The 21,412-nt window shown below is 46.4% G+C and overlaps 1 protein-coding gene across 2 annotated transcripts in view; it reads left to right on the forward strand.

Moving 5' to 3' along the window:
- COL24A1 (collagen type XXIV alpha 1 chain) overlaps positions 1–21,412 on the forward strand; it is a 481,357-nt gene that overhangs the window by 259,976 nt on the left and 199,969 nt on the right. For both annotated transcript variants that reach the window (XM_029063711.2, XM_029063709.2), the window contains exon 25: positions 19,048–19,101. In XM_029063711.2, coding sequence (XP_028919544.1) covers positions 19,048–19,101 — 54 coding nt within the window. The remainder of the gene's footprint in view (positions 1–19,047; positions 19,102–21,412) is intronic.

Consider the following 21,412-nt stretch of genomic DNA (forward strand, 5'->3'; position numbering starts at 1 on the left):
CTGGGGATAACCACACTTAGTAAGAAGCACTTGAGAACCACACATTTTTTAAAAAAGAAAAAGCAAAACAACTCAGCAGCCCCAATTCTTCATGCGTGATTTTTAAATTATCTTCCAGTTCAATTTCACAGCATCAAAATGCTACTGCTAGCATGTAGTTTGTCTGCCAAATTTTCTAAGGCTACAGACTTTTTCCATTGACTACAGCTAGAAATAAAGTGATTTTTAATTATTTGGTTTTCGGGGATTGTGAAACTACGCTAACTGTTTTCAGGACTAATACACTGGCAGCAGTACATAGAGAAGCAGCGTGATCTAGTGGATAGAGCATGGACCTGGGAGTCAGAGAATCTGTGTTCTAATCTTGATTTTGCCACTTGTCTGCTGTGTCACTTCACTTTTCACCTCACTTCAAGCTGGGAAGCAGCGTGGCTCAGTGGAAAGAGCCCGGGCTTTGGAGTCAGAGGTCATGGGTTTGACTCCCGGCTCTGCCACTTGTCAGCTGTGCGACTGTGGGCAAGTCATTTCACTTCTCTGTGCCTCAGTGACCTCCTCTGTGAAATGGGGATTAACTGTGAGCCTCACGTGGGACGACCTGATTACTCTGTATCTCCCCCAGCGCTTACAACAGTGCTCTGCACATAGTAAATGCTTAACAAATGCCAACATTATTATCATTATGATTTTCTTTGCCTCAGTACCCTCATCTGTAAAATGGGTGTTATGACTGTGAGCCACATGTGGAACAGGGACTGTGTCTGACTTGATTTCTTTGCTTCCACCCCATTACTTAGTACAGTGCCTGGCACATAGTAAGCGCTTAACAAATACCACAATTGCTATTATAATTAATATTAATATTATTACAGCATTGAACTATCCTTGACTGGCAACGAATTAGGGTATAGAGGTGAGATAGGGCCCAGGGGGACCCCGTATTTTGCTTCTATAAATCAAAGTTAATTCTTATAGTTAATTCCTGTTAATTCTTCGGAAGTAGTGCTCTGCACATAGTAAGTGCTCAATAAATAAAACTGTTTGATCGATTGACAGTTTTCAAAGGATCAAAATAGTGCAGCCTCACGCCCCTTAACTGGATTATAGACTTCCGGCGATATGGAAAATCCACAGTTTACGTTGAGGCTTGGGTGATGAGAATTTTCACTGAGAAGGAAACCAGCCTCTGTAGATACATTGAAACAACTCGGTCATTTGTGGGATCTAATTATTTCCAAGTGTTACTGTATCATGCTTTGATCTGTGGCTTGAATTTTGTGTTCCGTTATCTCCTGTAAGCAGTTGATCAACCGGTCAATTAATGGTGTTTATTGAGCATTTGCATTGTGCAGACCACCGTACTAAGCGCTTGGAAGAGTAAGTCTACTATCCCAAAACCTCTTTATTTAATATAAATATGAATATTTCTATATTTTAAGGGTTTTCTTTGATGGATTTAAATGGCTTCTTTCAGAATTTCAAGTTGTTCCCTGACTCTAGTCCATTTTCTTAAAATTTCTTATCCTTCCCTATTTTCTTCCCCTCAATATTGTCAACATTACTTGCTATTCAGCCAACACCAGAATTGGATAGGATACTGTCATTTATCATCTTGGTCTTGTTTTTACCTTTTCCCTTAGAATTTCTATATTTCTAAGGTTTTCTTTAATGAATTTAAACGGTTTCATTCAGACTTTCGGGTTGTTCCCTGACTCTAGTCCATTTTCTTAAAGTTTCTTATCCTTCCCTTTTTCTTCCCCTCGATACTGTCAACATTACTCGCTTTTCAGCCAGCACCAGAATTGGATAGGATAGTCTCATTTATCATCTTTGTCTCGTTTTTACCTTTTCCCTAAAACCTACATGTTTTTGTTGGCTTAATTTTTCTCAGTTGATAGCTATAAATCTTTCCTCGTTCTTCTGTAGATCAGTCCCTTTGCTTTCATAACCTCTTAGGACCTCGGGGTCAACTTCCTTTGAAGCAACATTCCCATCTTCCCAGTGGTTTTCACTGAGCAACTTAACTCAATCCCTCTTCTGTAATTTAAGCTATTGAAGAGAACGATTTTCACAACCTAGATTTCTTTTTGGTTTGCATCATCCGGTCTTGGTTTAAGCATGTTCTCCCCTCTTGGTTTCCTTTCTGGCCTTTTTTTTTTTTTAATGGTATGTGTTAAGCACCTAGTATATATCAAACACTGTTTTAAGTGCTTGGGTAGATAGAAGTGATTCAGGTTGGGCATTGTCCCTGTCCCACATGGGGCTCACCATCTAATTAGGAGGGAGAACAGGTATTTAATCCTCATTTTACAGATGAGGAAAATTAGGCATAGAGAAGAGGAGTGACTTACCCAAAGAGACAGAGCAAACAGTTGACCGAAGTGGTATGAGAATCTTGGTCCTCTGACTCCCAGGTTTTTCCACCGGGCCATGCTGTCTCTTTTTTTATGGTACTTTTTAATGTGCTAATTATATGCCAGGCACTGTTGAGAAGCAGCATGGTGTAGTGGATAGAGCACATGCCTGGGAATCAGTTGGTCGTGTGTTCTAATTTGCCAATTGCCTGCTGGGTGACCTTGGGCAAGTCATTTCACTTCTCTATGCCTCAGTTTCCTGTTCTGTAAAATGTGGGTTGAGATTTTGAGATGTGGGACAGAGACTGTGTCCAACCTAATTTGCTTGTAACCACTTAGTTCAGCAGCCTGGCACAGATTAAGTCAGAACAAATACCACCATTATTATTATTATTATTGTTCTAAGTGCCGGTGTGGGTACAAAGTGATGAAATTGGACACAGTCCATTGCCCTCCATGGGGCTCCCAGTCTTAATCCCCATTTTACAAAAGAGGTAACTGAGGCAGAGGAAACTTAAATGTCATGTCCAGGGTCACACAGCAGACAAGTGGCAGAGGCGGGATTAGAACCCAAGTCCTTCTAACTCCCAGGTCAGTGCTCTTTCCACTGGGCCAGGCTACTTCAGCTGACTTGTTAGCCATCTAATTGTGACTGACTTCCCTCTCTTAATAGCTGTGACCATCCCATGACTGAGGTTTGGTTCCGTAGTTGAACACTGACACTTAGGGGTCTCCAGAATCTTTGATTTTTCACATAATGTGTAGATGTCGTTATCCACTAATCCACTTACATGAGTGTGTGCCCAGAGGGGAAGTATTTGGAGTTGCTCCATTCCACTGCAAATTTCATAATTCAGCTTGACCAAATTGGGCCTTTTTTTTCCTATTACCCAGCCAAGATCTCTATCCTTCCATATTGGGGCTCCATCTACCCATTCATTTATTCATCCATTTATTGAACACTGCGTGAAAAGCACAGTGAAGCAGCACGGTATAGTGGATAGAGCCGGAGGTCATGAGTTCTAATCTCGGCTCTGCCACTTGTCTGCTGTGTGACCTTGAGCAAGGCACTTCACTTCTCTGTAAAATGGGAATAACACTGTGAGTCTCGTGTGGGACATGGACTGTGTCCAACCTGATTAGCTTATATCTACTCCAGCATTTAGTACAGTGCCTGGCACAGAGCATAAGCCCGTCAAAGGGCAGGGACTGTCTCTATCTGTTACCCATTTGTACATCCCAAGAGCTTAGTACAATGCTCTGCACATAGTAAGCGCTCAATAAATACTATTGAATGAATGAATTTAACAAATACCATAAAAAAAAAAAAGCATTGCACTTAGAACTGGCAAAAATATCACGATAGGAAGTAGTCACAGGTCCTGGTCCCCAGCAGGCTCATAATCTAATTGTAAATGGTGGAAGTGAGATGGTGACAGACATATAAGGCAAAATAGAGATAGTTAAAACACAAGAGAAGCAGGGTGGCTCAGTGGAAAGAGCCCGGGCTTTGGAGTCAGAGGTCATGGGTTCGACTCCCGGCTCTGTCACTTGTCAGCTGGGCGTCTGTGGGCAAGTCACTTCACTTCTCTGGGCCTCAGTTACCTCATCTGTAAAATGGGGATTAGCTGTGAGCCTCAGGTGGGACGACCTGATGACCCTGCCTCTCCCCAGTGCTTAGAACAGTGCTCAGCACATAGTAAGCGCTTAAGAAATACCAACATTATTAAGAGCACAAATAGTAAGTGTGGTATTTTTTTGAAGTTCTTACTGAACCTAGCACTGTGGTACATACGGTTAAATCAGACTGCACACAGTGCCTGGCCCATATGGGGTTCACAGTATAAGGGGATTGTAGAAAAAGTACTGAATCCCCATTTTACAGATCCATCACCTCGCCCCCTCCTAACCTCTCCTCGCTTCTCTCCTTCTACAACCCAGCCTCATACTTCACTCCTCTAGTGCTAACCTTCTCACTGTGCCTCCATCTCGCCTGTCTCGACGCCGATTCCTGGCCCACGTACTGGCTCTGGCCTGAAACGTCCTCCCCCTCTTAAATCTGACAATTACTCTCCTCCCCTTCAAAGCCTTACTGAAGGCACACCTCCTCCAAGAGGCCTTCCCAGACGAAGCCCCACTTTTCCTTATCTCCCACTCCCTTTTGCGTTGCCCTGACTTGCTCCCTTTGCTCTTCCCTCCACCCCCCTCCCTAGTCCCATAGCACTTAGGTATAAATCTGTCATTTTATTTATTGGTACTGATATCTTTCTCCCCCACTCTAGACTGTGAGCTCTTTGTGGGCAAGGAATGTCACTCTATTTTGTACTTTCTCAAGTGCTTAATACGGTGCTCTGCGCACAGTTAGTGCTTAATAAATACAAATGAATGTATGAATGAAACTGAGGCCCAGAGAAAGTAAATGACTTGTCACAGGTCACACACCAGGCCAGTGGCGGATCTTGGATTAGAAGATCTGGCTCTCAGTCTGTGTCTTTTCCACCAGCCTGCCCCACTTCCTCATAAAGAAGAATAATAATAATAATGTTGGCATTTGTTAAGCGCTTACTCTGCGCAGAGCACTGTTTTAAGTGCTGGGGGAGATACAGGGTAATCAGGTTGAAGCAGCACGGCTTAGTGGATAGAGCATGGGTCTGGGAGTCAGAAGGTCACGGGTTCTAATCCCAGTTCCGCCGCATGCCTAATGCCTGACCTCAGGCAAGTCATTTCACTTCTCTGGGCCTGGGTTACCTTATCTGTAAAAGGGGGATTAAGAGTATGAGCCCTGCGTGGGGCAGGAACTGTGTCCAACCCGACTACCTTGTATCTACCCCAGTGCTTAGAACAGTGCTTGGCACATAGTAAGCACTTAACAAGTAAAAAGAGGCCTGAATGTCTGAGAAGTTCTCTGCCCTGTGGGTGCTTGGGTTAATTTAACCCCTGAGATATGGAGAAAGTACTGCTGAGAGCACCGATTCCTCCCTTTAACGCATGCTGCTTGAAAACTGCAAGACCCACGCTACCAGAGTAGTGCTTCTTTCTGTTTCAAATTATTATTATTTTTTTAAATGAAGCAGTAGACCATAAAGAAGCTGAACGAAGAGGTAGGTGGTAGCCCTGTGCTGACATGCATAATCACCTTTGATTTACTTCTACGGGGCTAATTCAAAGGAGCAGAGAACGGGAACGCCGTGCCAGGTGGATTCCAGGGGAGAGAGCTGAGCTCCATCTGCCTTTCTGCTCCTTTGCTTCCCTTAACATAAATATGATCAGAAGCATCTGCTCAGCAGAAATTCCAGACGTTCGAATTCCATCGCTTCCAGGCCTCGGAGGCGGGGCGGCAGTCAACTCATTTCATGGAAATGCGTGTCGGTCAATGGAAGGGAGGTCGCAGAGGGGAGATATTCGTGGTGGGATGTGGATGGGAGACCCTGACTTCATAGGTTCTTGTCTGCTCACCTGCTCACTCAGATGCTTGCTGATAGAAAGACTGGGTGTGCTGATGGGAGGAGTGAGAAAACACTGAGAAGACCAAAGATAAAAGAAACTATGGATTTTTGATCCACCAGGGCTCTCCAGGGACCACTTCACTATCTATCGATAATATTTACCGAGCGCCTACGGAGCCCTCTGCTATGTACAAGGGCAAATTCAATAAAAGAGCCAGGATTGGGTTCCAATCCCAGCTATGTCGCTTGTCTGTTGCATCACTGTGGGCAAGTCACTTCACTTCTCTGTGCCTCAGTTACCTCATCCATAAAATGGGGATTAAGACTGTGAGCCCCATGTGGGACATGAACAGTGTCCAATCTAATTAGCTTGTATCTACCCCACCACTTAGTACAGTGCCTGGCACGGTGTAAGCGCTTAACAAATGCCATAAAACAAGTAGCACAATCCCTCTATACAGTTTTCCTGCCGTTAATAGTAATAATAATAATTGCAATATTTCTTGAGCACTTACTATGAGCCAAGCACTCTACTAAGTACTGGGGTAGATAATAAGGTTGGACACAAGAACAATCTAGCAGGGGAGATGGTAGGATATGTAAAAGGATGTGTCTTAAAAATGAAACAAGAAGTAGTGAGTGCCAAAATGCTCTTCTTCTTCAAATGCCGTGGATTCGTTTCTGATCCATAACGACGCCACGGACACCCCCTCTCCAGAATCTCCCAACGTCTGCCACAGAGTCTTTCTGGTATATGTATCCACAGAGAACCCATGATCTCTGACTCCAAAGCCCGGGCTCTTTCCACTGAGCCACGCTGCTTCTCTTTCCCATGCCGCTGTTGCCCAGCCCAGGAGAAGTGACTTTGCCTGACCCTTCGGCTTAGACCTTACCATTTTGGGTAACTGTATATGGAATAGCTCTAAGCTTCATCAGCGTATGCAAACTCTCCTGCCAACGATAAGACATTGAGTCATAGGAGAGGACTAAGCGGTGCAAAAGTAAAACCTTCTTGGAGTAGGTGGGTTTTCAAATGGATTTGGAATATGGGGAAACTGGGATGTGGCAGATTGAAAGAAAGGCGGAGTTCCAACCGGGAGGAAAGGGGTGATGCGGGAGAGTCAAGAACAAGGCAGAGTGAGATGAAACTGGGAGAACAGAGAGTGAGAATGGATTGTAGTGGAAGACGGTGGATAGGTAAAATGGAGAGGGCTAGTGGATTGCTAATGGCCAGGAATTTCTGTTTGGTGAAAAGATGAATTGATGCAAAAGCACATCGGAGGTTTTTGACGTGGTGAGATGTATGCCGAATGACTCACTGGGCAGGGAACATATATAGCAACTCTGTTTTACCGTACTCTTCCAAGCGCTTAGTATAATGGTCTGCACACAATAAGCGTTCAATAAATATGATTGATAGATATGAACAGCAGACTGCTGTTTGAACTGGAGAAAGTAGAGGCTGGAGGGAGTGTGTCCAGTTGAGGAGTGTGCCACCTCAGTAGTCAAGCCAAGATATGACCGACCAGTTTGGTGACCATTTGATCCGAGAAGGATGGAAAGATCCGGGAAATGTTGTTGGGGAAAAACTGACAGAGGATGGGGAGATCCAGGGAACGTTTTTGAGGAAAAACTGACAGAAGTATTGGATGAAAGGGTTGAAAAAGAGAAAGGAATCCAGTTAGGTGGAGGTGAGGATTTGAGAGGTAGATGAAGAGTTTGCTTTGAACCAAAATCCCCAGGGAATAAAACGAGGTGTGAGAACAGTTTCGATGAAAGAGCGAGGGTTTTTTTCACTGACTTTCTGGAAAGTGTTTCTAAGCTCCTGGCAGGTGATTCCTTGCACACTAGAGTTTTGGAAGCTCACTACGGAGCCATTTTGAGCTGGCCAAGTCTTAGAATAGACCATCTCTACTTTTGCAAGAAGCGTATGAGTGTTTTCAATTACTGGACTATAGTCCAGCTACTAACGCGACGCATGAATCCAGGTCAAAATGTTCTTTAAAATCCTAGAAATGGGGTCTCGTCTCATATGTTTCCAGGAAAATGTAATTTGCAGTGATGTATTGATCTTGAGGCTGTTCAAGCAGACATTCTCGTGATGGGGAGACTATCTTTAATCTGCTGATTTGTGGTTTTCTTGAATAAATTTGGAACAAAATACTCAATTTTTTAACATTCAGATGCCACCAGTTAATCCACTGGGACCCTGCTATGCATTTTTCTCCTTTAAAATATATTCCTTCTATTTCAGGAATAAACATCCAATAAAATCCTCCTTCCAATGATTTCTGTATATATATATATATATATATATATATATATATATATATATGTATATATAGCAGGCTTCACTCTAGACCAGGTATTTGATAGAAAGGAAAACAAAAGGGAGGGTCTTTTTAGAAACCAAAGCTGGTTTCTCTAAAAGCCACAGAAACCCTTTCCCACTCAGAAGATAAAATGAACCCCGGTTTATCTCAATCTGTTAACTCCGCAGTTGAATTGCCCGTAAACGTTGATCAGTTGGTCCCGGGTAGAATGTATCATTCCCTTTCTGAGCCCTTGGGATCTTCATTGCTTGAGAAGCAGCGTGGCTCAGTGGAAAGAGCCCGGGCTTGGGAGTCAGAGGCCATGGGTTCGAATCCCAGCTCTGCCACTTGTCAGCTGTGTGACTCTGGGCAAGTCACTTGACTTCTCTGTGCCTCAGTTCCCTCATCTGTAAAATGGGGATGAAGACTGTGAGCCTCACGTGGGACAACCCTATGACCCTGTATCTACCCCGGCGCTTAGATCAGTGCTCGGCACATAGTGAGCGCTTAACAAATGCCAACGTTATTATTACTATTCATTTTTATCCTAATGAATCCATGTAGCAGTTGAACTCTTCTGGAAGTAGAAGAGGTTGCTGTCGGTTGCTATCCAAGCCAATGATAATGATAATTGTGGCATTTGTTAAGGGCACTAAGCACTGGGGTAGATAGAGATGATCAGGATCTACACGGGGCTTATAGTCTCAGTAAGAGGGAGAACAGGTATTGAATAATCCGAGAAGGAGACCCGCCGCCCCAGACCGTAAGCCCGTCAATGGGCAGGGACTGTCTCTGTTGCCGATTTGTACATTCCACGCGGTTAGTACGGTGCTCTGCACATGGTGAGCGCTCAATAAATACTATTGAATACTATCGAATGAATGAAGTTGAAGTGACTAGCCCGTGGTCACACAGAAGGCAAGTGGCAGAGCAGGACTTAGGACCCAGGTTTCCTGATTCCCAGGTCTGGGCTCTTTCCACTAGGCCAGGCAGCTAAGTACCAAAATGTTTTCTTTCCAGCTTCTTTCCATAGAGATGCCTCATCCTAAGGAATCATTTCGGAAGCATCGTTCTCCATTCACCTAGGCAGAAGCATAGCGCTTCGGCGATGCTTCGGAGAAGCAGCGTGGCCTGGTGGAAAGAGCCCGGGCCTGGGAATCAGAGGACTTGAGTTCTAATCCTGGCTCTGCCCAGTCTTGGGCAAGTCACTCTGTGTATTCTCTCCCCTGCACTCAGCACAATGTTCTGCACACAGTAGGGCTTAAAAAAATACCATTATTACTATCTTTACTACTTCTCTGGGTCTCAGTCTCCTCATTTGTAAAATGGGTATTCACCGTCTATTTTCCCTCCTACTTGGACTGTGAGGGGCAGGGACTGTGTACCAACTAGAATCTTGCATCTACCCCAGCGGTTAATAGAGTGCTTCATAGAGTGCTTACTTTCCCCACATTCAAAGCCTTCCCTGACTAAACCCTCCTTTCCCCTTCGCCCACCCACTTCTATGTTGCCCTGCTGTGAGACCTTGGGCAAGTCACTCCATTTCTCTAGGCCTCAGTGACCTCATCTGAAAATGGGGGTTGAGACTGTCAGCTCCACATGGAACAGGGACTGTGTCCACCCCGATTTACTTATCTCCAACCCAGCACTTAGTGCAGTTCCTGGAACATAGTAAGCACTTATCAAATACCATTATTATTATTGATCCCCCATCCCAGCCCATATCTGTACATATCTGTAATTTATTTATATTAATGCCTGTCTTCCCCTCTAGACTTAAGCTCATTGTGGGCAAGGAATGTGTCCGTTTATTGCCGTACTGTACTCCCCCAAGCACTTAATACGCTGCTCTGCATATAGTAAACGCTCAGTAAATACGAATGAATGAATATAGTAAGCGCTTAACAGATACCACGTTATTATTATCGTCCCTATTATCGTTATTACTGATGCGGAATCTTTTTCCGCGGATGGATCAAGCGTCCATGATTCAGTTTAGCTGCCAAAGAAAAAGCAAGGCTCCAACTTGGAACGGAGTCAGGGGCCGTCTGCCCTGGCCAACTTTCCGTGTTCTTGCGTGTTTGGCGCCTGGTGGTCCAAGCTCCACTTCTGTTCTAATGAACGAGTCACCCGGCTGCATAAGCGCAGCTCCTGCTAGGTGAAAAGGTCAGAAAAAATGAGTTATGATGATGATATTTGTTAAGACCGTAGGCTGGAGATTGTAAACTCTTGGTCGGCAGGGAACGTGTCTAATAATGATGGTATTTGTTAAGCACTTACTACGTGCAAAGCACTAGGGTAGATATAGGGTAATCAGGCTGTCCCACGTGAGGCTCACATTTTCAATCCCCATTTAACAGATGAGATAACTGAGGCACAGAGAAGTGAAGTGGCTTACCCAAGGTTACACAGCAGACAAGTGAGGATGATGTTGGTACTTGTTAAGCGCTTACTATGTACAGAGCACTGTTCTAAGCGCTGGGGTAGATACAGGCTTATCAGATTGTCCCACGTGGGGCTCACAGTCTTTATCCCCATTTTACAGATGAGGTAACTGAGGCACTGAGAAGTGAAGTGACTTGCCCACAGTCACACAACTGACAAGTGGCAGAGCCAGGGTTCAAACCCACGACCTCTGACTCCCAAGCCTGGGCTCTTTCCACTGAGCCACGCTGCGGAGCAGAGATTAGAACCCACGTCCTCTGACTCTCAAGCCCGTGCTCTTTCCAGCTCTCTTCTGTTTTACTCTTCTAAGTGCTTAGTCCTCTAGACTGTAAGCTCATTGTGGGCAGGAAATTTACTCTCCCAAGGGCTTAGCACAGTGCCCTGCACTCAATAAGCCCTCGATAAATACAAATGAGTGAGTACACTGTACTGCACACAGTAAGCACTCAATAAATATGACTTAATGATTGTTAAGCTCTTACTATGTGTCAACACAGTTCTAAGCCCTGGGAGAGATGCAAGTTATTCTGTTTGGACACAGTTTCTGTCCCCCTTGAGGCTCACAGTCTAAGCAGGAGGGAGAACAGGTATTTAATCCCCATTTTGCAGTTGGTATTTTGTTTGTTAAGCGCTTACTATGTGCAGAGCACCGTTCTAAGCGCTGGGGGAGATACAGGGTCATCAGGTTGTCCCACGTGAGGCTCACGGTTAATCCCCATTTTACAGATGAGGTAACTGAGGCACAGAGAAGTTAAATGACTCGCCCACAGTCGCACAGCTGACAAGTGGCAGAGCTGTGATTCGAACCCACGACCTCTGACTCCGAAGCCCAGGCTCTTTCCACCGAGCCCCGCTGCTTCTCAGTTGAGGTAACTGAGGTACAGTGAAGCTGTGAGTTGCCCCAGGTCACAAAGCAGAGCGGGATTAGAACCCAGATCCTCTGATTCCCCACCCGTGCTCTTGCCGTTAGGCCATACTGATTCTCTCTGAGTTCACATAGATTGTTTGCCCCACCTATACTGAGTAAATCGATTAGACTGTGAGCCCGTCATTGGGCAGGGATTGTCTCTATCTATTGCCAAAGTGTGCATTCCAAGCGCTTAGTACAGTGCTCTGCACATAGTAAGCGCTCAATAAATGCTATTAAATCAATGAATGAATAAATCACAGTGTGGCCTGGTTGAAAAGAGCACGGAACTGAGGGTCAGGAAACGGGTGAATTAATCCTGCTTCTGCCATTCACCTGCGGGCTGACCTTGGCCAATCAATTTCTCCACTCTCAGCCTCAGTCTCTTCATCTGTAGCCTGGGGATCCATCAATCAATCAATTTCATTTATTGACCACTTACTGTGTACCTCTGTACTAAGTCCATGGGAGAGTACAATATAAAAGAGTGGGCAGACATGTTACCTGCCCACAGTGAGTTTACAGTCTAGAAGGGACTATAAAAAAACAAAAAAAAATACCTATTCTCTCTCCCTTTAAGACTGTGAGACCCTTTTGGGACAGGAACTGCATCAGACCTCACTTGCTTGTAATAATAATAATGTTGGTATTTGTTAAGCGCTTACTATGTGCAGAGCACTGTTCTAAGCGCTGGGGGAGATACAGGGTCATCGGGTTGGCCCACGTGAGGCTCACGGTTAATCCCCATTTTCCAGATGAGGTAACTGAGGCCCAGAGAAGTGAAGTGACTTGCCCACAGTCACACGGCTGACAAGTGGCAGAGCCGGGAGTCGAACTCATGACCTCTGACTCGGAAGCCCAGGCTCTTTTCCACTGAGCCACGCTGCCCAGTGCTTAGCGTAGGGTTCGTCTCAGAGTAAGCACTTTATGAATATTGACATTATTCATATTAGAGTAAATCGGGTGTGTCAGGAAAGGGATCCCATTTTTCAAAACCAACGATCCCTCTGAGGCTTCTTTGACTCTGAAAAATGAGGGAAAAAAATCTTCAGAATTTTAGCAGCGTCTTGTAGTTTTGTATCTTCATCCCTTAAGAATCATTTCCAAGAGAGATGACGCCAATTTAAATATGGGAAGCAGCATGGCCTAGTGGCAAGAGCACGGGCTGGGGAGTCAGAGGGTGTGGGTTCTAATCCTGGCTCCTCCACTTGTCCGCTGTGTGACCTTGGGCAAGTCCCTCAGTTACCCCATCTGTAAAATGAGGGATTAAGAGTGTGAGCCTCATACGGGACAGGGGACTGTGTCCAACCTGATTTATCTTGTATCTACCCAGCGCTTAGAACAGCGCTTGGCACATAGTAAGCGCTTAACAAATACCATAATAATTATTATTATTTAAATGCCCTTGTGCCAAGTCATACAGCCAGTTCCCGGGAGAAGCATTAGGTTCCGCGTCTCCGGCCTCTCTGCCCAGTTAGAACACCAATTCCCTCCTTTCCACACCACTCCCACTCTCAGTTACCCGTGTCAGTCAATCCATCAGTGGTATTTTGTTAGCATTTGCTACGTGCCAAGCACTCTACTAAGCACTTGGGACAGTAAAAGAGTTGGTAGGATCCCTGCCCGTAAGCGAACTGACATTCTAGTTTACATGCCAGTTCTTTCTTCCCTCTGCAGACACCAAGACCCCGTTCCTCTCAATCTCATTCCAATAGAATACCAAGTACAGCAAGAAACCGTCCTTATTTTATTCTGAAATCTTTGTTGACTGAAAAAACAATGGAGTATTGATAACTCGGAGTGGGTATTGTCCTCTCCGCCTCACCCCGAACAGAGATGGACAGCGGTTTACAAGACAAGGCCAATCTCGAGAAACAGATAGTCCGTTGCTGTCTAATTCACCTCTTATATAAGGTTCTCGCGATGCCCTTTCCTTTCTATCAAGTAAAAATTAAAAGACAATCTCGAGAAACAGATAGTCCGTTGCTATCTAATTCACCTCTTATATAAGGTTCTCGCGATGCCCTTTCCTTTCTATCAAGTAAAAATTAAAAGACAATCTCGAGAAACAGATAGTCCGTTGCTGTCTAATTCACCTCTTATATAAGGTTCTCGTGATGCCCTTTCCTTTCTATCAAGTAAAAATTAAAAGACAATCTCGAGAAACAGATAGTCCGTTGCTATCTAATTCACCCCTTATATAAGGTTCTCGCGATGCCCTTTCCTTTCTATCAAGTAAAATTAAAAGACAACTGGATGTGCTCTTAATTGAAATGCCTTTTGGTGACCATCTAATTGGACCTTCAAAGAGATGTCCAAATGGATCTTCACCTGCCTGCCGTGTGCGGATGTGCCATGCCAGAAGGCAGAGGTGGACTCCTCTCCATCCTTTCCAACCCTTGGACTCCAGGATTAAGTGAATGCAATGGATCTCTCCATGATGCCCAGATCCTTTTCTTCTATGTGTTTCTGCTTTGTAATATAGTTTTTTTTTTAAAACATTTCATAGGTGAGTATTTCGCTTTAAGGGTTGGCATAGAAGAGATGCTTTTTAGGTTGCAGGTTCTGCAGAGGCCTTTTCCATCCTGCCTGGACATGTTTAAATCCTAGTGCAGTTAGTAATAAAGGGTGTGACTGAAAGAGAGCCCCAGCTGAACAGCAAAGCTCTGCAGCAGAGAGGTGTGCCGGCCCTGAAAGAACAGGCTAAATCTGCCGCCTTGTGAATTCAAATAATAACAATAATGATGATGATGCTAATATTTCTTAAGCACCTACTGTGTGTCAAGCACTGTAGGAAGCACTAGGGTAGAGACAAGATGGGGTTCACAATCTACATGGGGTTCACAATCTAAGTAAGAGGAAGAATAGGTATTTAAAACCCCATTTTGCAGATTAAGGACCTGAGGCAGGGAGAAGTTTAGCGACTTGCCTAAGGGTACACAGCAGGCAAGTTGCAGAGCTGGAATTAGAACCCAGAACCTCTGACTCCCAGGCCCAGGCTCTATCCACGATCTTTCCGTTAGGCCTTGCTACTTCCCATTTGAAAGAAAGCTCATTTGATTCTCATCAGTCCCTTGCGGCCATACCTCTTTTTTGAAGTCTTAAAAACCTTCTGGAGCAGAGGGGTGTGCCTAGGAAAGAAATTTGTTCTCCCAGCTTGTATGAAGGGCTAGTACATCCAGTAGAGATTTTGAAAGCAACCTGTGCAGATCTTGGTAAAACTGAGAAGTAGTATGGCGTAGTGGATAGAGGATGGGCCAGGGAATCTGAAGGACCTTGGTTCGTTCAATCGTTCAATCTTGTTTATGGAGCACTTACTGTGTGCAGAGCACTGTACTAAACGCTTGGAGTGTACAATTCAGCAACAGATAGAGACAAGCTCTGCCCAACAATGGGCTCGCAGTCTAAAAGGAGGAGCTAGACAACAAAACAAAACAAGTAGTCAGGCATCAATACCATCAAGATAAATAGAATCATAGATATATGCACATCATTAATAAAATCGAGTAATAAATAATATATATAAGTATGCACAAGTGCTGTGGGGAGGGGAAGGGGGTAAAGCAGAGGGAGGGAATAGGGGCAATGGGGAGGGGAGGAGGAGCAGAGGGAAAGGGAGGGCTCGGTCTAGGAAGGCCTCCTGGAGGAGGTGAGCTCTCAGTAGGGCTTTGAAGAGGGGAAGAGAGTTAGTTTGGCGGAGGCGAGGAGGGAGGGCGTTCCAGGTCAGCGGGAGGACGGGGGCCGGGGGTCGACGGTGGAACAGGCGAGAACGAGGCACCGTGAGGAGGTTAGTGGTGGCAGGGGAGCGGAGTGGACGGGGTGGACTGTAGAAGGAGAGAAGGGAGGTGAGGTAGGAGGGGGCCAGGGGATGGAGAGCTTTGAAGCCAAGAGTGAGGAGTTTTTGTTTCGTGCAAAGGTTGATAGGCAACCGCCGGGAGTTTATGAGGAGGAGAGTGTCATGCCCAGAGCGTTTCTGTAGAAAGATAAGCCGGGCAGCGGAATGAAGTGTAGACTGGAGCGGGGAGAGACAGGAGGATGGGTGATGAGAGAGGAGGCCGACGCAGTAATCCAGTCGGGATAGGATGAGTGATGGTACTAACGTGGCAGCCGTTTGGATGGAGAGGAAAGGGCGGATCTTGGCGATGTTGTGAAGGTGAGACCGGCAGGTGTTGGTGATGGATTGGATGTGTGGGGTGAATGAGAGAGCGGAGTCAAGGTTGGCACCGAGGTTCTAATCCCGGCTCTGCCACTTGTCCGCTGTGTGACCTTGGGCAAGTCATTTCACCTCACTTCTCTGTGCCTCCGTTACCTCATCTGTAAAATGGGGATTAAGACTGTGAGCCCTCTGTGGGACAGGGAATGTGTCCAGTCCGATTATCTTTAATCTACCCCAGTGCTTAGTATAATGCCTGGTCGTGGGTTCTCGTCCCGGCTCCGCCACTTGCCAGCTGTGTGACTTTGGGCAAATCACTTAACTTCTCTGTGCCTCAGTCACCTCATCTGTAAAACGGGGCTTAAACCTGTGAGCCCCACGTGGGACAACCTGATCACCTTGCATCCCCCAGCGCTTAGAACAGTGCTTTGCACATAGTAAGCGCTTAACAAATACCACAATGTATGTATGTATGGTACATGGCATGCACTTCACAAATATCATCAAAAATTGAAAAAGCAAAAAACTTACAAAACGATGGGATAATAGTTTCTTCTCAACTTGAAATATGAGTTGTTCTGCTGGATTGTAAGTCCCTTACTCTATTAACTCTATCGTTTGCTTCCATGTGCTCCCAAGTGTGTATGGCAATGCTCTCTGCATAAAATAAACACCCAATAGTTGTTGCGGCATAATTGATTCTGAAACTTCAGAGAGACGCTTAGCAACCGAGGTTACATCAGAAAGACTTATTTTTCGTGAGTAATTCGTTCGAGAAGCTTTATAGTGTTTGTGGAAGATGCTATCAAAACATTCTAGTTGGACCAAGAAATACTTCTACAACTATAAAAGACTGTCATACGAGAAGATTTAATGAACAGATTCAAACAAAGAATATACCCTTTAACCTAAAATCAGATGTTTTACTCTCTGTTCATTCCATTATCCCTTTGCCGTGAACGATTCCTTTATCATCCTGATCGTGAAAACACATTTTTTATTAACACGAACAGGGCCCTTCTAAGAACATGAGAATTATAGAGCGGCACAATTAGATATCACTACGAGACATTACCCCATCTCAGGGTCACATCTGGAGGGTTTCCAGCACCCTACCAGTCTCGGCTACGGGAGGGAGAGTCAAGCAGAGGCCTGTCCAATCCATTCCTAGCGTGGGCAGTGGCTAGCGAGTGGCAGGCAATCTGCTACAAGTCAAAACTCACCCGTGCTGGGCAGCAGCGGCAAGGGAGAGATTCGAGCGCGGAGACTCGGGTTTACTGCACGGAAGGAGGCAATGGTAAACCACTTCTGTATTTTTACCAAGAAAACTCTATGGATCCACTACCAGAATGATGGCAGATGGAGAGCCGGGCGTTCTGGGAGAAATGCGTCCATGGTCTCGCTACGGGTCGGAGACGACTCGACGGCATATGACAAGACGAGACATTCCAACTGAACTAAGAGCTCATGTTTAACTAAGGAAAAGATAAATAATAGTACTTCTTGTCATTATGGTATTTGTTCAGAAGTTACCGTGGGTCGAGCACTGCTCTAAGTCATGGAGTAGATACATTTTAATCAGGTGAGACACGGTCTCCATCCCAAATCAGGCTCACCATCTAAGTAGGAGAGAAGGAAGGAAACGTGTCTTCGGATTTTCAGAAAGAGGTACCGCCAATCTAAATTATGGTCAGATTTTAAAGGTACTTTTCAATAGAAACAATCCAATAGTCTTCCAAGATGTTCAGATTTGGAAATTACTATATTCATTCAATACCATTTATTGAGCGCTTACTATGTGCAGAACACTGTACTAAACGCTTGGAATGTAAAAATCGGTAACAGATAGAGACGGTCCCTGCCCTTTGACGGGCTTACGGTCTAATCGGGAGAGACGGACGGACGAGAACAATTGCAATAAATAGAATCGAGGGGAAGAACATCTCATTAAAACAATAGCAAATAAATAGAATCAAGGTGATGTACATCTCATTAACAAAATAAATAGGGTATTGAAGATATATATAGTCGAGCGGACGAGTACAGTGCTGAGGGGGTGGGACGGGAGAGGGGGAGGAGGAGAGGGAAAGGGGGGAGAAGAGGGTTTAGCTGCGGAGAGGCGAAGAGGTTGGGGGGGATAGAGGGAGCAGAGGGAAAAGGGGAGCTCAGTCTGGGAAGGCCTGTTGGAGAAGGTGAGCTTTAAGTAGGGTTTTGAGGAGGGGAAGAGAATCAGTTTGGCAGAGGTGAGGAGGGAGGGCGTTCTGGGACCGCGGGAGGACGCGGCCCGGGGGTCGACGGCGGGACGGGCGAGAACGGGGGACGGCGAGGAGGTGGGCGGCGGAGGAGCGGAGCGTGCGGGGTGGGCGGTGGAAAGAGAGAAGGGAGGAGAGGTGGGAAGGGGCAAGGTGATGGAGAGCCTCGAAGCCTAGAGTGAGTGAAGCCTATAATCTCCGCATATATGTGTGCGTAGTTGTTTGTTGTATTTGAGAATATAACTGGTGTTGAAATTCAACTGTTAATGTGTATGAATGAAAAGGCCACTGCAGACCCCATGATTCCGACTGTATAAGCTCTTTGAGGGCAGGGAACATGTCTATCAACTCTATTACAGGGTAGTCTTCCAAGCACTTCATTCAATAGTATTTATTGAGCGCTTACTATGTGCAGAGCACTGAACTAAGCACTTGGAGAAGCGGCGTGGCTCAGTGGAAAGAGCCCGGGCTTTGGAGTCAGAGGTCATGGGTTCGAATCCCGGCTCTGCCACTTGTCGGCTGTGTGACTGTGGGCAAGTCACTTCACTTCTCTGTGCCTCAGTTCCCTCATCTGTAAAATGGGGATTAAGACTGTGAGCCCCACGTGGGACAACCTGATTCCCCCGTGTCTACCCCGGCGCTTAGAACAGTGCTCGGCACATAGTAAGCGCTTAACAAATACCAACATCATTATTATTATTACAATTCGGCAACAGATAGAGACCGTCCCTGCCCAGTGATGGGCTCACAGTCTAATCGGGGGAGACAGACGGCAGAGTAAAACAGAACGAAACAAAAACAAGACATTATCACGATAAATAGAATCAAGGGGATCTACACCTCATGAACAAAATAAATAGGGTAATAAATAATCTATACAAATGAGCACAGTGCTGAGGGGAGGGGAAAGGGGAGGGGGAGGAGCAGAGGGAAAGGGGGCTTAGCTGAGGGGAGGTGAAGGGGACAGGGGGAAGACCGGAGAGGGAGCAGAGGGAAAAGGGGAATAGTGCTCCGCACTCGCTAAGCGCTCAGTAAACATGATTGATGGGGTGTACAAGGCAAAAAATATCATCTCCTCTTTAAACCGTCGGATAATGAGTGAGACATGTGAGCAGAGTCAAATGTAGTCCCGGCCTTAGCCACTGAAAGAAACTTTAAGTCCTATTATTTTCCCCCAACAGGGACCTGTTGGCTTAACTGGAGAAGTTGGAATAACTGGAAACCCGGGTGAAAAGGTAAGATCATTTGCAGCTATTTGTCACCAGAGAAAACTACCTGAGATCTTGTTTCGGTCTTTACTGAGCTCCCAGATGCTAAGCCGTGAAACGGTGTATAAGAACGTCTCCCCCATCCTAAAAAAACCCGCTCTTGACCCCACTTCCCCCTCCAGTTATCGTCCTATCTCCCTACTACCCTTCCTTTCCAAAATCCTAGAACGAGTCGTCTACAATCGATGCCTAGAATTCCTTAACTCCCATTCTCTCCTAGACCCCCTCCGATCTGGCTTCCGTCCCCTCCACTCTACCGAGACTGCTCTCTCTAAGGTCACCCGTGACCTCCTTCTTGCCAAATCCAATGGCTCCTACTCCATTCTGATCCTCCTTGACCTCTCCGCTGCCTTTGACACTGTCGACCATCCCCTCCTCCTCCATACCTTATCTCACCTCGGCTTCACGGACTCTGTCCTCTCCCGGTTCTCCTCTCACCTCTCTGGCCGATCATTCTCGGTCTCCTACGCTGGAGCCTCCTCCCCCTCCCATCCTTTAACTGTTGGAGTTCCTCAAGGGTCAGTTCTCGGCCCTCTTCTGTTCTCCATTTACACTCACTCCCTCGGTGAACTCATCCGCTCTCACGGCTTTGACTACCATCTCTACGCAGATGACACGCAGATCTACATCTCCGCCCCTGTCCTCTCCCCCTCCCTTCAGGCTCGCATCTCCTCCCGCCTCCGGGACGTCTCCGCCCGGATGTCGGCCCGCCACCTAAAACTCGACATGAGCGAGACTGAGCTCCTCATCTTCCCTCCCAAACCCGGTCCTCTCCCAGACTTCTCTATCACCGTGGATGGCAGGACCGTCCTTCCCGTCTCTCGGGCCCGCAATCTCGGTGTCATCCTCGACTCGTCCCTCTCGTTCACCCCACACGTCCTATCCGTTACCGAGACCTGCCGGTTTCACCTCTACAATATCGCCGAGATCCGCCCTTTCCTCTCCACCCAAACGGCTACCTTACTATTACGGGCTCTCGTTATATCCCGGCTAGACTACCGTGTCAGCCTTCTCTCCGACCTCCCTTCCTCCTCTCTCGCCCCGCTCCGGTCTATTCTTCACTCCGCTGTCCGGCTCATCTTCCCGCAGAAACGATCTGGGCCTGTCACTCCCCTTCTTAAACAACTCCAGTGGTTGCCCATCGACCTGCGCTCCAAACAAAAACTCCTCACTCTAGGCTTCGAGGCTCTCCATCACCTTGCCCCTTCCTACCTCTCCTCCCTTCTCTCTTTCTACCGCCCACCCCGCACGCTCCGCTCCTCCGCCGCCCACCTCCTCGCCGTCCCTCGGTCTCGCCCGTCCCGCCGTCGACCCCCGGGTCACGTCCTCCCGCGGTCCCGGAACGCCCTCCCTCCTCACCTCCGCCAAACTGATTCTCTTTCCCTCTTCAAAACCTTACTTAAAAATCACCTCCTCCAAGAGGCGTTCCCAGACTGAGCTCCTCTTCCCCCTCTACTCCCTCTGCCATCCCCCCTTTACCTCTCCGCAGCTGAAGCCTCATTTTCCCCTTTTCCCTCTGCTCCTCCCCCTCTCCCTTCCCATCCCCACAGCACCGTACTCGTCCGCTCAACTGTATATATTTTCGTTACCCTATTTATTTTGTTAATGAATTGTACATCGCCTCGATTCTATTTAGTTGTCATCGGTTTTTACGAGATGTTCTTCCCCTTGACGCTGTTTATTGCCATTGTTCTCGTCTGTCCGTCCCCCCCGATTAGACTGTAAGCCCGTCAAACGGCAGGGACCGTCTCTATCTGTTGCCGACTTGTTCATCCCAAGCGCTTAGTACAGTGCTCTGCACATAGTAAGCGCTCAATAAATACTATTGAATGAATGAATGAATGAAAAGAAAGACTCATTATGACGAAGCACATGTACGACAGTACGTTAATCTCTTAAGTTTTGCTGCAAAGAAGAGGAAAGACCTCGAGTGGAGGATAATCACAATTAATAATTGTGGCATTTGTTAAGCGCTTACTATGTGCGAGGCACTGGAGTAAATGCCGGGATGGATACAAGTAAATCGGCGAAGACCCAGTCCTTGTCCCACGTGGGGCTCACAGTCTCAACAGATGAGGTAACTGAGGCAGAGAGAAGTAAAGTGACTTGCTCAAGGTCACACAGCAGACAAATGGTGGAGCAGCGTGGCTCAGTGGAAAGAGCCCGGGCTTGGGAGTCAGAGGTCATGGGTTCGAATCCCGGCTGCACCGCTTGTCAGCTGTGTGACTTTGGGCAAGTCACTTAACTTCTCTGAGCCTCAGGTACCTCATCTGTAAAA

This window comes from Ornithorhynchus anatinus, chromosome 4 (genome assembly GCF_004115215.2).
Source record: "Ornithorhynchus anatinus isolate Pmale09 chromosome 4, mOrnAna1.pri.v4, whole genome shotgun sequence".
Taxonomy (NCBI): Eukaryota; Metazoa; Chordata; class Mammalia; order Monotremata; family Ornithorhynchidae; genus Ornithorhynchus; species Ornithorhynchus anatinus.